The sequence below is a fragment of the Mesocricetus auratus genome, unplaced genomic scaffold (genome assembly GCF_017639785.1).
Source record: "Mesocricetus auratus isolate SY011 unplaced genomic scaffold, BCM_Maur_2.0 Super-Scaffold_6730, whole genome shotgun sequence".
Classification (NCBI taxonomy): Eukaryota; Metazoa; Chordata; class Mammalia; order Rodentia; family Cricetidae; genus Mesocricetus; species Mesocricetus auratus.
In genome coordinates this window covers 50,037,823-50,052,101 of record NW_024429184.1, presented here as the reverse complement: position 1 = coordinate 50,052,101, position 14,279 = coordinate 50,037,823, and the positions used below count along the sequence as shown (strand labels likewise).

Here is a 14,279-nt window from a genome sequence, read left to right as displayed (position 1 = left end):
TCCATGTGTATACTCGGGATGAGTACTGATCTACTGCCCAAGGCTCAATAGATTACCTAGGCCTCCTCACTGACACCCACATTCAGGGGGTCTTGATCAGTCCCATGATGGATTCCCAGGCTGATGCCTGGGATTCAAGAGTTAACCTTTGTCAGGTCAGCTGTTTCTGGGGGTTAAATCAGCCCAGTTAATCCCTTTGGTCATCAGTCCTCCCTCTCTGTTACTGGCTTTCTTGAATTCAGCTCAGTGCTTAGCCATGTGAGTCTGCCTCTTCTTCCATCAGCCACTGAATGAAGGTTCTGTTTCCCAGAATCTCTGGCCATGGGATTGTAGGCTGGCACTCCCTAGATCTATGTCTAAAATCCATATGTGAGACAGCACATGTCATGTTTCTCTTTTTGTGACTGTGTTACCTCACTCAGGATGGTTTCTTCTAGTGTCATCCATTTGCCTACAAATCTCAGGATTCCATTGTTTTTTTCTGCTGAATAGTACTCCATCGTGTAAATATACCACATTTTCTCTATCCACTCTTCGGTTGAGGGACATCTAGGTTGCTTCCAATTTCTGGCTATTACAAATTATGCTGCTATGAACATAGTGGAACAGACATCTTTGTTGTATGAATGGGCATCTTTGGGATATATGCCTAAGAGTGGAGTTGCTGGGTCTTGTGGTAGGTTTATTCCCATTTTTCTGAGGAATCTCCATACTGATTTCCAAAGTGGCTGAACAAGTTGGCATTCCCACCAGCAATGTAGCAGTGTTCCCCTTTCACTACATCCTCTCCAGCATAAATTGTCATTGGTGTTTTTTATTTTAGCCATTCTCACAGGAGTGAGATGGTATCTCAGAGTTGTTTTGATTTGCATTTCCCGGATGGCTAAGGATGTTGAGCACTTTCTCAAGTGCCTCTCAGCCATTTTAGACTCCTCTATTGAAAATTCTCTATTTAGTTCTGCAGCCCACTTTTTAATTGGATCCTTTGGTGTTTTGGAGACTTGCTTCTTGAGTTCTTTGTAAATTTTGGAGATCAACCCTCTGTCAGATGTGGGATTAGTGAATATTTTTTCCCATTATGTGGGCTGCCTTTTTGTCTTGCTGACTGTGTCCTTTGCCTTACAGAAGCTTCTCAGTTTCAGTAGGTCCCATTTATTAATTGTTGATCTCACTGTCTGTGCTAGTGGTGTTATGTTCAGGAAGCTGTCTCCTGTACCAATTCGTTCAAGGGTACCACCCACTTTCTCTTCTAAGAGGTTCGGTGTGGCTGGATTTATGTTGAGGTCTTTGATCCATTTAGACTTAAGTTTTGTGCACGGCGATAAACATGGATCGATCCGCATTCTTCTACATGCCAGCCTCCAGTTATGCCAGCAACATTTGTTGAAGATGCTTTCTTTATTCCATTCTATATTTTTAGCTTCTTTGTCAAAGATCAGGTGTTCATACGTGTGTGGGTTAATATCCGGGGTTTTCAATTCGATTCCATTGGTCTACCTGTCTATTTTTGTGCCAACAACAAGCTGTTTTCAGGACTATAGTTCTATAATAGAGCTTGAAGTCAGGGATCGTGATGCCTCCGGATGTTGCCTTGTTGAACAGGGTTGTTTTGGCTATCCTGGGTCTTTTGTTTTTCCACACAAAATTGATTATTGTTCTTTCAAGGTCTGTGAAGAATTGTGCTGGGATTTTAATGGGGATTGCACTGAATCTGTAGATTGCTTTTGGCAGGATTGCCATTTTTACTACATTGATCCTACCTATCCAAGAGCATGGGAGATCTTCCCATTTTCTGAGGGCTTCTTTAATTTCTTTCTTTAAAGATTCAAAGTTCTTGTGATACACGTCTTTCACTTGTTTGGTTAGCGTTATCCCAAGGTATTTTATGTTGTTTGTGGCAATTGTAAAGGGTGATGTTTCTCTGATTTCTTTCTCAGCCCTTTTATCATCTGTATATAGTAGGGATACTGATTTTCTTGAGTTGATCTTGTAGCCTGCCACTTTGCTGAAGCTGTTAATCAGCTATAAGAGTTCCCTGGTAGAGTTCTTTGGGTCATTTATGTAAACTATCATATCATTTGCAAATAGTGAAAGTTTGACCTCTTCCTTTCCAATTTGTATCCCCTTGATCTCTTTTTGTTGTCATATGGCTCTGGCTAGAACTTCAAGTACAATATTGAAAAGGTATGGAGAGAGTGGACAGCCTTGTCTTGTTCCTGATTTTAGCGGAATTGCATTGAGTTTGTGTCCATTTAGTTTGATGTTAGCTGTTGGTTTGCTGTATATAGCTTTTATTATGTTTAAGTATGTCCCTGTTATCCCAGATCTCTCCAAGACCTTTATCATGAAGGGGTGTTGGATTTTGTCAAAGGCTTTTTCAGCATCTAGTGAGATGATCATGTGATTTTTGTTTTTCAGCTTGTTTATATGGTGGATTATGTTGATGGATTTTCATATGTTGAACTATCCCTGCATCCCTGGGATGAAACCTATTTGATCGTGGTGAATGATTGTTTTCATTTGTTCTTGGATCCGATTTTCCACTCTTTTATTGAGTATTTTTGAATCAATATTCATGAGGGATATTGGTCTGAAGTTCTCTTTCTTGGTTGTGTCTTTGTGTGGCTTGGGGATCAATGTTATTGAAGCCTCATAGAAAGAGTTTGGCAAAGACCCTTCTGCTTCTATTGTGTGGAATACTTTGAGAAGAATTGGTATAAGCTGTTCTTTGAATTTCTGGTAGAATTCTGCACTGAGACCATCTGGACCTGGGCTTTTTTTTTTTTTTTGGTTGGGAGACTTTTGATGACTGCTTCTATTTCCATAGGGGTTATAGGTCTTTTTAAATTGCTTATCTGTTCTTGATTTAGTTTTGGCAAGTGGTAGCTATTCAGGAAGTCGTCCATTTCTTTTAAATTTTCGAATTTTGTGGAGTACAGGTTTTCAAAGTATGACCTGATGATTCTCTGGATATCCTCAGTGTCCTTTGTTATGTCCCCCTTTTCATTTCTGATTTTGTTAATTTGCATGTTCACCCTCTTCTGTTTGGTAGTTTGGACAAAGGTTTGTCTATCTTGTTGATTTTCTCAAAGAACCAACTCTTCGTTGCATTGATTCTTTGTATTGTTTTCCTAGTTTCTACTTTATTGATTTCAGCCCTCAATTTGATTATTTCCTGGTGTCTACTCCTCCTGGGGGAGTTTGCTTCTTTGTGTTCTAGAGCTTTCATCTGTGCTGTTAATTCTCTAGTACAGCTACTGCTTTCTAATTTTATTGTTTTAACCTATAAATCTGGAGACAGTATCAAAACCCAAATAGTGGGCCCCAGTCTCATGAGGCTCCCAAACATCTGTGTTGTGACACATTCTTCTGATTCTAATATCTTTCTGCTGCATAAGTTCACATAACTTATGGTAACTCTCTAAATTCTAAAAATCCAGGTGAAGTTGCACCTAGGATGAAATCTAAGTGGATTCTAAACTTGGGGATATCTGTCCCAATATATTTAGAGTAAGTTATCCTCCTAACTCAATAATTCTCCTAAACCCCAACCTTCCTTGTGCCTTCTTACTCTAGTCTTTTTGGTGGTCTGTTCCACAATGAGGATGTCAAGGAACAACTCTAAATTCTTGGAATAAACTCAGGTGAGAATAAAATGGCTTGCTAAAGATCCCTGTATCATCTTCATCATTCAAATATTATAGGATATTCTCGGTAGCATACCAGGGACTCTAAAATTGCTACTGAATCATTCAAGATTGTATATATTCATCAGATTTTGGATTTTCAGGATATTTTGAAAATATTCCAGAGATATAGGGCTTAATGTTCTTTTGGAAATTGACCAGTGCTTCTCAAGTACACTGATAAAAACAAGGGTACATCACGGAAAAATAACAAATATTTCTCTACTTTGTTCTTTAAGGCTTTCTCCCATTTATTTTTCCAACATTAAGTTGGAATTATTTTATTATATCCTTGTTTTTGAATAGTATAAATAGTGCATTTAACAAAATGAGAATTATTGTTGAAAAGCATGTATATGTATGAATATATAATATATACCCACATATATACATATCTCTATATATCAATTGATTTTAAAAATATTCTTCTGTTCAATATAAAAATATTTCTTTTTGTGGTAGAAAGTTCATTCCACAAGTAACTGTACAAAGCAATCAAATATGTGAAATTTAACGTTTCTTAATAATCTTAGTATCAACTAACATTTGGCCTGGGATTAAAACAACTTAGAGTAACAACAAAATTATTATTGTTATTTGGAAAATAACTTATTAAATTTGTCAATCCCACTCATTAAATGAGAATATCAGTGATCCTAAAACACACACAATAATTACACTTTTCATTAATAATCAGGATTTAGTTTGTAAATATATACAGTAATATTAGTGAGTTAATGTATGCATAACTGAATTCCCAAGTTCTTGTAAATCTCAGAACTTAACAATGTAATTAAGTACTTTCAGTGTTGAATTAATTAAATCCTGACACAGAAATTTTAAGTAAATTTACATAACCTAATCCACTCAAGTTTACTATTCCCTTTTTTCTCAACTGAAAAGTATTATCAATAAAAATCATCTTTAGATAAATGCTTAAAGCAACTTTTTAATTAAAGTGATTTTTAATTAGCTTAGAACGGGAACTCTCTCTCTCACACACACACACACACACACACACATACACAGACATAGAGTTACTGACATAATGACTGTGTATCAGTGAAGTCCAGGATGGAGGTCCTGCTGAGGTTCTAGTACTTTCCCTGTGTCCCTTTTCCATTTCTCCTAACCCTATAAGGTCACATAGATCACCTGTCCCTATTTGACCTCCCTTTGTGTTTCATCCCACAACTGGAAAGAATAAGAATCTGTGACTGGGTCTAATGTAGACAGGATACTTATTCTCTAATGCAAGGATCAAAGAGTAATTATTGGCCAAAGATAGGAATCAATTTGTTAAAATTTAAAACAAATTTGAATATGCACATATATATTATTCTTTTCCCAACACTATCTAGTACTGAATAACAGTTTAATGAAATCCAGCTAACTGTTCTGAGTCCTAGACCTGGTAAAGGACCTGTGGCAGATGTCATAGGAGAGCTACAGTCTTTTGCATGATGGGGAAAACACATGGTGGGACAAGCAGCCAGGGAAATGGGGGAAGAGGTAGCCTTGTTCTTTCCTGACAACCATCCTGAAAGAATTCTCTCAGACTCCCATGAGAACTACCACAAAACCTTTCAGTGCCTCAGTGGTGGGTGTCCTCAGTGCCTGTTGATGACTTCACTACCTAAAGATCTATAAGCTGGCACAGCACACTGAGCACGGTGTGACTTAATAATCAAAACTCAGGACCACACTAAAAACATACCGAAACATGTCAAAACATTTCAAAACACTCTACATGCTGAACACATAAAAGTAGTGACTGTGGGTCATTTCAAACCTTCCCTTGAGTTTTAGGCAATTCACATCTACATTTACAACAGACTAAATCAGTCTTAGCCAAAGCAGTCAGAAGCCCCAATTCTAAGCCATCTGCTTGCTTTAACCTTCTTAAGGTCATCCTAAGGGTTGTTCTAATGATAGATGCTGTTTTATTCATATATATATATATATATATATATATATATATATATATATATATATTCCCGAAGCTACCTGAATGAAAGATTTCCCTTCTGATTCCTATTGCAATATTCTAGTAGCAGTTTGTCACCAGCTAAAGTTGTTCCCCAACTTGAACTTGTTCTCTTCTGCTATGCTGCAATAGTTATACCTTTTCAATAGTTATACATTATGATTATCATCAACTATCTGAATTACCACCATACTCTGTAGATTTTGGCTTAATATATAGTTTAGACATTTAATAGATTCAGAACAAGGATAACAAATTTTGTCCAACCATGAAGATCTGCAAACAGAGGTGAGAAATTCCATAGCCACACAGCCATCACCTTGTTATTGTGGAAAGTTCTGCAGCCCTGGGGACGGCTCTCTGCAATCTCTGTTTCCTGCTCAGCTACCCTCTCATGCTGCTCCTTCCTAATTCTGGAGTTGCAGTGGACAAGATATCATTACATTTTCCATCACTAAAACAAAAATTCCTATAATAAATCCAAAAGGGAAGAAATACTGTTTGTCTTTATCTTGAAATAATTTGTGATTTCAATGAAAAGAAATGTACTCCAAATACAAATAGGTTCTGTGTGTCTATCACTGTACTAATGACATCATTAGCAAACATAGTGATTACACAGAGGAAATGATATCATTAACTCTAAATTGAGATTTTTAAAAACCACATATGTTAGACCACATTCCAACCAAATCCCTAACAAGGATATGATACTTGTAATTATGATCATATGTAAATACACTGTATTTAAATCAATATGAATCACTTTATATTGTTCCTATAAGTCAAGCACATAAACTAGAGCATAAATAATGAATGAAACCCACTGGTACTTTATTTCTCATATTTTATAGTCATTCAAATTAAATAAGGTTAATTTAGCAATTTCTTTTCCCTTTCTCTTATTTTTATAATTATGTTAATACTTTTATATTTTGTTTCAATTTTAGGAAAAACAAAGCATGTTGGCATCCTATATACTATCACTCAAAATCTATGATGTTACAGAAAACTATTGGTGCTTAGACTATCAAAACTCAATTATGTGGATATTTATTTATGATACACCATAATGTCAAGACCCATTGTCTCTTGGTTATACTTCTTTGACAAAAATGGACTAAAGAGGAAAATTATTGGACAGGACAATTAGCTATGATTGTGTAACTGAATAGTAAATAAGTTATTGATGGGAGTTATTAACTTGAGAAAGTGGAATGGAGATACAACGAGAGAAGTACAGAAAATAAGCCAGTACTCCCTGAAGACAGTGGCCAGGGACTGCGGGGGGGGGGGGTCGCAGGTGAGGGGCACAGGAGGAAGAACTGTGATTGGAATGTAAAGAGAAATTTAAAATTTAAAAGAATAAATTAATTACATAAAGACTCATGATCCATGGCTTGTCAGGAATCACAACAGTTAGTCTCATGGGAACTTATTTTTTTCCAATATGTACAGTTAATGCAGCAGGCTTTAGCTTTTATTCAAGTAAGCAGGCTCCCTTGAAAAGCTGCATAGCCAGCAAAAATCAGGTGGACGCTATCAAGAGACTCTTGAGGTAAAGACCTTTGTTACTTTTGACCAGACAGTTGCTCTCAGTTCTTAAGTCCCAGTTCAAGATCCACATTCAAAATAAGAAGATGGGTGAATTCTGCATGCAATGGGGAATGTCACACAGACTGTAAGGTTATGGAATTCACCAAGGTGTAAGGAGCACAGAGAAAGACAACCTGTATTTCAGTAGATGATGCCCTACTGAGAGGAGTTACCTAGTTTATCCAGACTGAAAATTACATGAATAGTTCTAAGGCTTGGCGTTGGGGAAAGAACAGTCAGGATGATACACTTAGCAGATGTGAAGGAATTCAAAGGTACCCAAAAGATGACCTCTCAACAATGAAGTAAAGCTGGTCTGAAAGACTAAGAAAGGTAGGAAAAAGTTAGGATAAATTCCATCCTGGGCTTGTCTTAGAACAAGTAAATCAGAATCTAGCAATCTAAGTTTAATAAGATCACTGGACAATTCTGATGTTCAGTATATTTAATGTCCATGAGTAACGCTAAGGGTCCCTGAAAGCATTTAGGGTGCTGATTCTAGTCAGGAATTCCCGCAATGTCTTGGGGTTGTCTTTTAACTCTTTGGACCTTAACACTTTCAGTCATTTGTATAAAGAGAAAATTATACAGTCTCTTGCTCTTTCTGTCAAATTTCAATAAAAAATCATATGCACTGACATGCTTAAAGATGTTTCCTTATTAAAATTTGAAATGCATGAGTCAAATATTAATAAACACAAACAAGATGACCTAGCAGATAGACAGGTCTACAGTCTCATTGCTTTCCTCTGCAGAATGAGACTAGTCTTGTAGATGTGGAGAATTTATGTATCAATACATTTGGGAAATGATGTTAGAATGCAGATTAGATATGTTTCTCTAAGACCAGGCAGTGATAGTATTGACCAGGCAGTGATAGTGCATGCCTTTAATCCCAGAACTCAGGAGGCAGATGCATGTGGTCTACAGAGTAAGTAGGACCAGAACAGGTTCTAAAGCTACACAGAGAAACACTGTTTCGAAAGAAAAGAAAAAAAGAAAAAGAAAGAAAGAAAAGGCCTGTGTATTAAAAGCTTATTTCCTAGCCAATGATGATTGCAAAAGGAAATTGGATTGCAAATATGCAAACCCCTTTGAATGGCAAACACATTCATAGGTTTGTAGTTGAATAGTTGAATGAATGAACAAGAGGTGGGGTCTGGTTGAAGCATTCAGTCACCTGGACATGCTTTTAAATGGTAGAATTTGTCCCCATCCCCTCTCTTTAACTCAGCTTTTCAACTGGCCTGAGTAGGATATTAGGTTGTGTTCACCCAAGAACTATCCATGAAGGTATTTTAGGATTAGACATGAGCCTAGACTTGCCAAAGTACTCCACCACACCATTCTCCACTGATAGTTCACCCTTGCTGCATATTTAAAAAGAATAGTTAGTTTAAAGGAGCCAACAAACCATATACCAAACCATAAAAAATTAAAAGAATGATGATGATAAATCTTTCTTAAATTAAGTGGATTTTACTAAGAGATGTCACAATAGTGGAAACTGGTGTAGAGTGGCATAAAATTCAGAAGGTCAGATCCTGATTTCATTCCTAGATTGATAGCTAAACCTGCCCAGTCTCTGCCCTAAGCATTCTCTTCTAATTGGTAAAATATAGAAATTAGGCCTACACATTTTTTCTTGGAGAACATGGATTAAAACAGGTTTAGTATGCTTGGGCTTCTGATGTATCTGTCTGTAATAGCATGCATGTAAGAGGCCAGACTCATGTATAATATTGACACACATTTGTGGACAGTTCTTGGGTAGACACAACTATGTTTTCCTCCAAGATTTTCTGGTTTTGTTTTTGTTTTCTGTTTAATACCCTCTTTCTTCATCTGATTTGATAAGCATTTGGTTATATTTTAGTTATGTCTCAAATGCCTACAAGCCCACTGCCTCTCTTGAGAAATCTCATAGTTTACCCTTATCATTTAAGTATTGATGTTTAAAATTAAAGACAGAAAACAGACAAAACAGCTCACTGTCACAGTCTTAATTGCTTACTACTCTTTATGTTTTGCTCATGTTCCCTGCTGTACCTTCCAACAACCTCAATGGTAATCAACTAAGGAACCTAGTTTATCCAGTGTCAAGAACTATAGGAAGTCCTGCATGCCTTCATTTTTGTCGATCATGAAAGTTATTTGCCAACTTGATTTTCATTCTATAGCTGTAGTTGAAGTTGTGTATAATTAAAAGCATGCATTTACTAAGGATAATGGCATCTCACATGACTGACATTCCTTCTCTGTTGGTAGTCATTAGCATAAAGTATGAACAGGATGAGAAAGAAAAATTACTAGCTAGATTCACTGAGTTCAATTTAAAGATGACTGTGTGCAAGGCAGAGATCTCCCTCTGAACACATCCTGGGCAGTTAGTATCACACAACTGCCAAATTTAGTCTTGTCCTTGTCTTGGCTTTTGACACAGATATTATTTTTCCATCTGAGTCCAAGACCTTTGATGTTTTGGGGAGAAGTTTAGCTTTGTTTTGTTTTAGTTTTATTTGGTTTCTTTATTTTAACAAAATTGTATAGTTTATAGAATTTTTGATTGTTTTAAAATTAGTTTTTAGTATATGAAGAGCCTTTTTGGAACACCTTCACAGTTAACAATAATACATTTGCATTGGCTCATTAACCATAATTATTTGAAAATTAAATAAAATTAAGAATAATTACAAATTATAGAGTCATTTCACATTAGCAATTAATTCAAAAATTTAAATGAAAAGAAATATTAGGTGACCTTTTTAATTTTTAAAAAATACCCTACTGTTTAAGTTTATACACTACTGCTTCAGTAAACTCTCCCAAATAACTTCATTGCAACATTTATTTTCAAGTATGAAATTAGAGTCTAGATCTATCTTCAGCATGAGTCACTGATTAAAACAAAGTATCTATTAAATTAATCCTACTTCTTTCCAGTTGTGCCATTTCTGAAGTTCCATACAAATTATTTTGTTTGAAGTTCTTCACACTGTTCATTTATTAATAGTATCCTAATACAATAATCTTTGAATCTATATGTTACAAAGGACAATTCAGTCTCACACACATACAAGGTTTGGATGAAATTTGCATTTATATTTGTGGCACCAATGAAAATACAGATCTCTTCTAAACAATATTTCTTTATTACTATATTCTTATAATATGTTCTTAGATGCTTCAATGAATGATTAAACATCCATTAGTATATGGGAAGCACAAAGTAGATGTGACAGGATCTACACAAGGAAAGAAGAAAGGATGAGAGGGAGGGAAGGAGGGAGGGAGGGAAGGAGGGAGAGAGGAAGGGAGGAAGGGAGGGAGGTAGGGAGACACCAGGTTGAGATGGGAGCATGGGGCAGGCCTGCGAGGAGTTAGAAGAGGAGTAGGGGTTGAATATGTTCAAACTGCATTACATTCATGCATACAATTCTCATAGAATTACCCAGCTATTACTTTGAAATACATATGACCTAAAGTTATAGTTATTTCATTAGTTTTCTCTTCTTTTACTCCTCAGACCTAACTTGTAGCACCACATGCTAAAAAAGACAAGCCACAAAACTCTGCCTTTTTAAAGTAAATTTTTCTCTTTTCAGTTTCTACAGATAAAGTGATCTGAAGTTGTACACAATATTATAAGAGAAGAAAAGGAAACTGTGACCTGCAGAGAATGTGAAAGGTGGTTTCGTTCTGAACAGCAGCACCTCCGATTCAATTTATACAAAAGACCCAGTCATATGGACAGTGTTGTTCACTTTTAGACATACCATTCTTCTGTGTTGCAAGCTGTATAATTGTTGTTTTATTGTTTACATTGTAAATGTGTTTTCCCTCTTACAAATTATGTTTTTAAGTATTAAAGTGTGAAGGACATTAATGAATGGTGAGAGAGACACTGTATACAAATGTATATTTGTAAAAGCTATTTTTATGATTAGCATGTGTCATTGTTGATCACATAGTCAAATGGTATTGTAATCCTACATTTAAAGCTTGTTTCCCACTATGTCATATGGAGAATATACACTGTATGCTAGTTTTTATAATTTATTTTCAATTTATAGTTTAAAGTACCTTAGACCACAAGGGAAACTATTTGAAAAGACTATATTTCTGCCCTATATAAGCACCATTTTATTAATAAAAGAATGCAGTTATTTGAGAAGTGATGCAACTGTTTAAGGACTTTGGTTTGACACGTGAGCATGCTTGGCACTATTGAGCTGAAATGATCCAATCATCACCTATTACTTGAGACTGATTGTGAGATTCTTTGGACAGTTTTCAGGACTTGGACTGATGAGAGTAGATTAATAAGGAAAAGATTGTCTTGTCCTGGTATCCAAAAGTTTCAGTTAGTGCACACACCCCTCCATTTCATCTCCTAGTCCTCAGAATCCTCCATTCCCAAGCATTGTGTTTTCCAAATACTCTTGGCTATTGTCTTGTGCAGGGGAAATGGAAGAGACCATCCCCACAGGCTGTAGGCACATTCAGCACATAATTTCTTAATAAATACTGGTTCTTTTAAAACAAATTTGGTGTGTGTGTTTTTTTTTGGATGGCACTTGTTTCAGTATTCAGGGTGAACAGTTTGCATCTCTATAATGGGATAAAACAAGTCCAAAAACAAAAGCAGTGAAACTACACTTAAGTACACTTTGTGTCTGTTCAGCATTCTCCCCTTGTTATGCTTGTGTTTGAGAATACATTAACTTGCTGTACAAAAGTAACACAGAAGGCCCTCCTTGCTTGACAAAAGTCAGCATCCAAATCACATTTTAAGAATATGTATTGCTCTTCCAAGTATTCTTTTTTTTTTTTTGAGACAGGATTTCTTTATGTAGCTTTGGAGCCTGTCCTAGAAATCGCTCTGTAGACCAGACTGGCTTCAAACTCACAGAGATCGGCCTACTTCTGCCTCTAGAGTGCTGGGGTTAAAGGCATAAACCACCACTGGCCAGCTTCTTCTAAGTATTTAATGATAAGAAACTAGTTCAGGATATAAAACAGTCCACCTCATCAGGGTGTCTTGTTTTTCCGTCAGCCATATGTTTGAAGGTAGATAATTTCCTGTTCTTCGTAAAAGAGCCAATGACACCATCAATCCAAATTAGTTTTCCACCAAAATTTACTCATCTTCTTTAAGCACAGAAACTTAGGATAATGATAATCACCTCAATATATTTTCTCTAATTTCCTTTCTGTCATCTTCAGGATAGTTTGTTTCATAGTGAGTCTTTGTATATAAACATAATACAATGCAAAATAATACACTCGAATCAAACAAAAGATATTTCCAATGAAAATTCTGGAAGGAAAATTATGAGTAGAATTTGTTGTTAAGAAAACAAATATATTACTTTAGTTTCTTGCTGGTTGTGTGTGTGTGTGTTTATGCATGTGCATATTATTATTGCTATTTGTTTCTTTGCATGATACAGTGCTGACTTTCAAACCTAATATCTCATGCATAATATATACCCCTCACTTACTTTCTTCTCCTCTTTAGAGATGCCCCATGTCTCTTCTTGTCCTCACCTTCTCTGATTTCCACTCCAGGTACTCCCTTTGCACTTTCTGTTGTCTTATTTGCCATTAAACCTCCACTGAAGTACCACAGGAACACTGTGATTGACAGATGGTCTGACTCTCTGGGACAACCAACACTCTTTCAGGTATCAGCCCCTCCTCTGAGCCACACACACACAGAGAGAGAGAGAGAGAGAGAGAGAGAGAGAGAGATTATCATTGCTCTTCCCTTAGAAGGAAACATGAGGGGGCTATGGTGAGTATGAGACAATGTGAGATTGATCACAGCTTAATTCTGAAATTATAAATGGTTTTATATATACTTATTTACCTCCAAATAGACATATTTAGAGAGAATAAAGGGATGCTCCATTGTCTACACTGGGTGTCAGGAAATTGCATCTATGCGCATTTTCCAATATGTCATCTATCTGCTCTTGTAGTAATCAATAAATAATATTGATACCATCATGGTGAGGTCAACTAGGGTTTCAGGAACAGAATTGTTTCTCTAATTATTTAAAGAATAAAAAGGCAGGAAAAGCAAGGTCTCAGCACTGCGCCAAACTTTACTGGAAGCAGAAGAGCATACAAAGCAAATAATTCATCTTCACAGGTGGAAAGGGGATACTGACTGAGAAATCTTGGATTTGTTTAATAGAACCAAAACATTTATAGTTTGGGGCTGGATGGGACTCCTTTTTACCATCAGAATTGGTTGGCTGGGGATATCACAGGAGACAAAATGACCCATACAAAAACAGGAAAGATAATCTGTTTCTACCACAAGGTGTTCCCTGTCTATCTAATGGGAGATTTGGAAGTGTCACACAACAGTTCCTTCTGAGGTTAAAAAAAAAAGAAGTCAAAGATTTTATATCTAGTTGAAGAAGAAATATCAGAAAGTCAGCCATCTTAGAACTGACCCCAACTAAGAATCTAAGCAATAGTGGAGAGGCTACTTTATAAATGTTCTTCCCCTATAATGAGATTGGTGACTACCTTATATCCCATCCTAGAACCTTCACTCAAGAGCTGATGGAAGCAGGAGCAGAGACCCACAGCTAAACATAGAGGCGAACTCCTGGAATCCATTTGTTAGAGAGGGAGAAGTGAGGAGCAACTGGATGTAAATGAAGACAAATACAGGGGCTCATTCTTACAAGGAGAATGGCGTTTATTTTAACAAGAGCCAAGCGCCAGGCATTGGTGGTGCACGCCTTTAATCCCAGCACTCGGGAGGCAGAGGCAGGCGGATCTCTGTGAGTTCAAGGCCAGGCTGGGCTGACAACCTCCAAAACAGAGAAACCCTGTCTCGTAAAACCAAAAAAAAAAAAAAAAAAAAAACAAGAGCCAAGCTTTAAGTACCAGACAGGCATGGTGGAAAACCACCAAGGTCAGAAGCCTACATTCCCAGGACCCTCTGGCAAAGGATGGGCCAAAAACAGAAGTTAGCATTTAGACAATAA

General features: G+C 36.6%; 1 protein-coding gene across 5 annotated transcripts in view; it reads left to right on the top strand.

Annotated features, from left to right (window-relative positions):
• The window catches only part of Ralyl (RALY RNA binding protein like), a 637,542-nt gene extending 625,727 nt beyond the window's left edge, over window positions 1-11,815 (top strand). For all 5 annotated transcript variants that reach the window (XM_013110889.3, XM_040741381.1, XM_040741383.1 and 2 more), the window contains one exon: window positions 10,875-11,815. In XM_013110889.3, coding sequence (XP_012966343.1) covers window positions 10,875-10,892 — 18 coding nt within the window. In that variant the 3' untranslated portion in view covers window positions 10,893-11,815. The remainder of the gene's footprint in view (window positions 1-10,874) is intronic.
• Window positions 11,816-14,279: the final 2,464 nt, after the last annotated feature.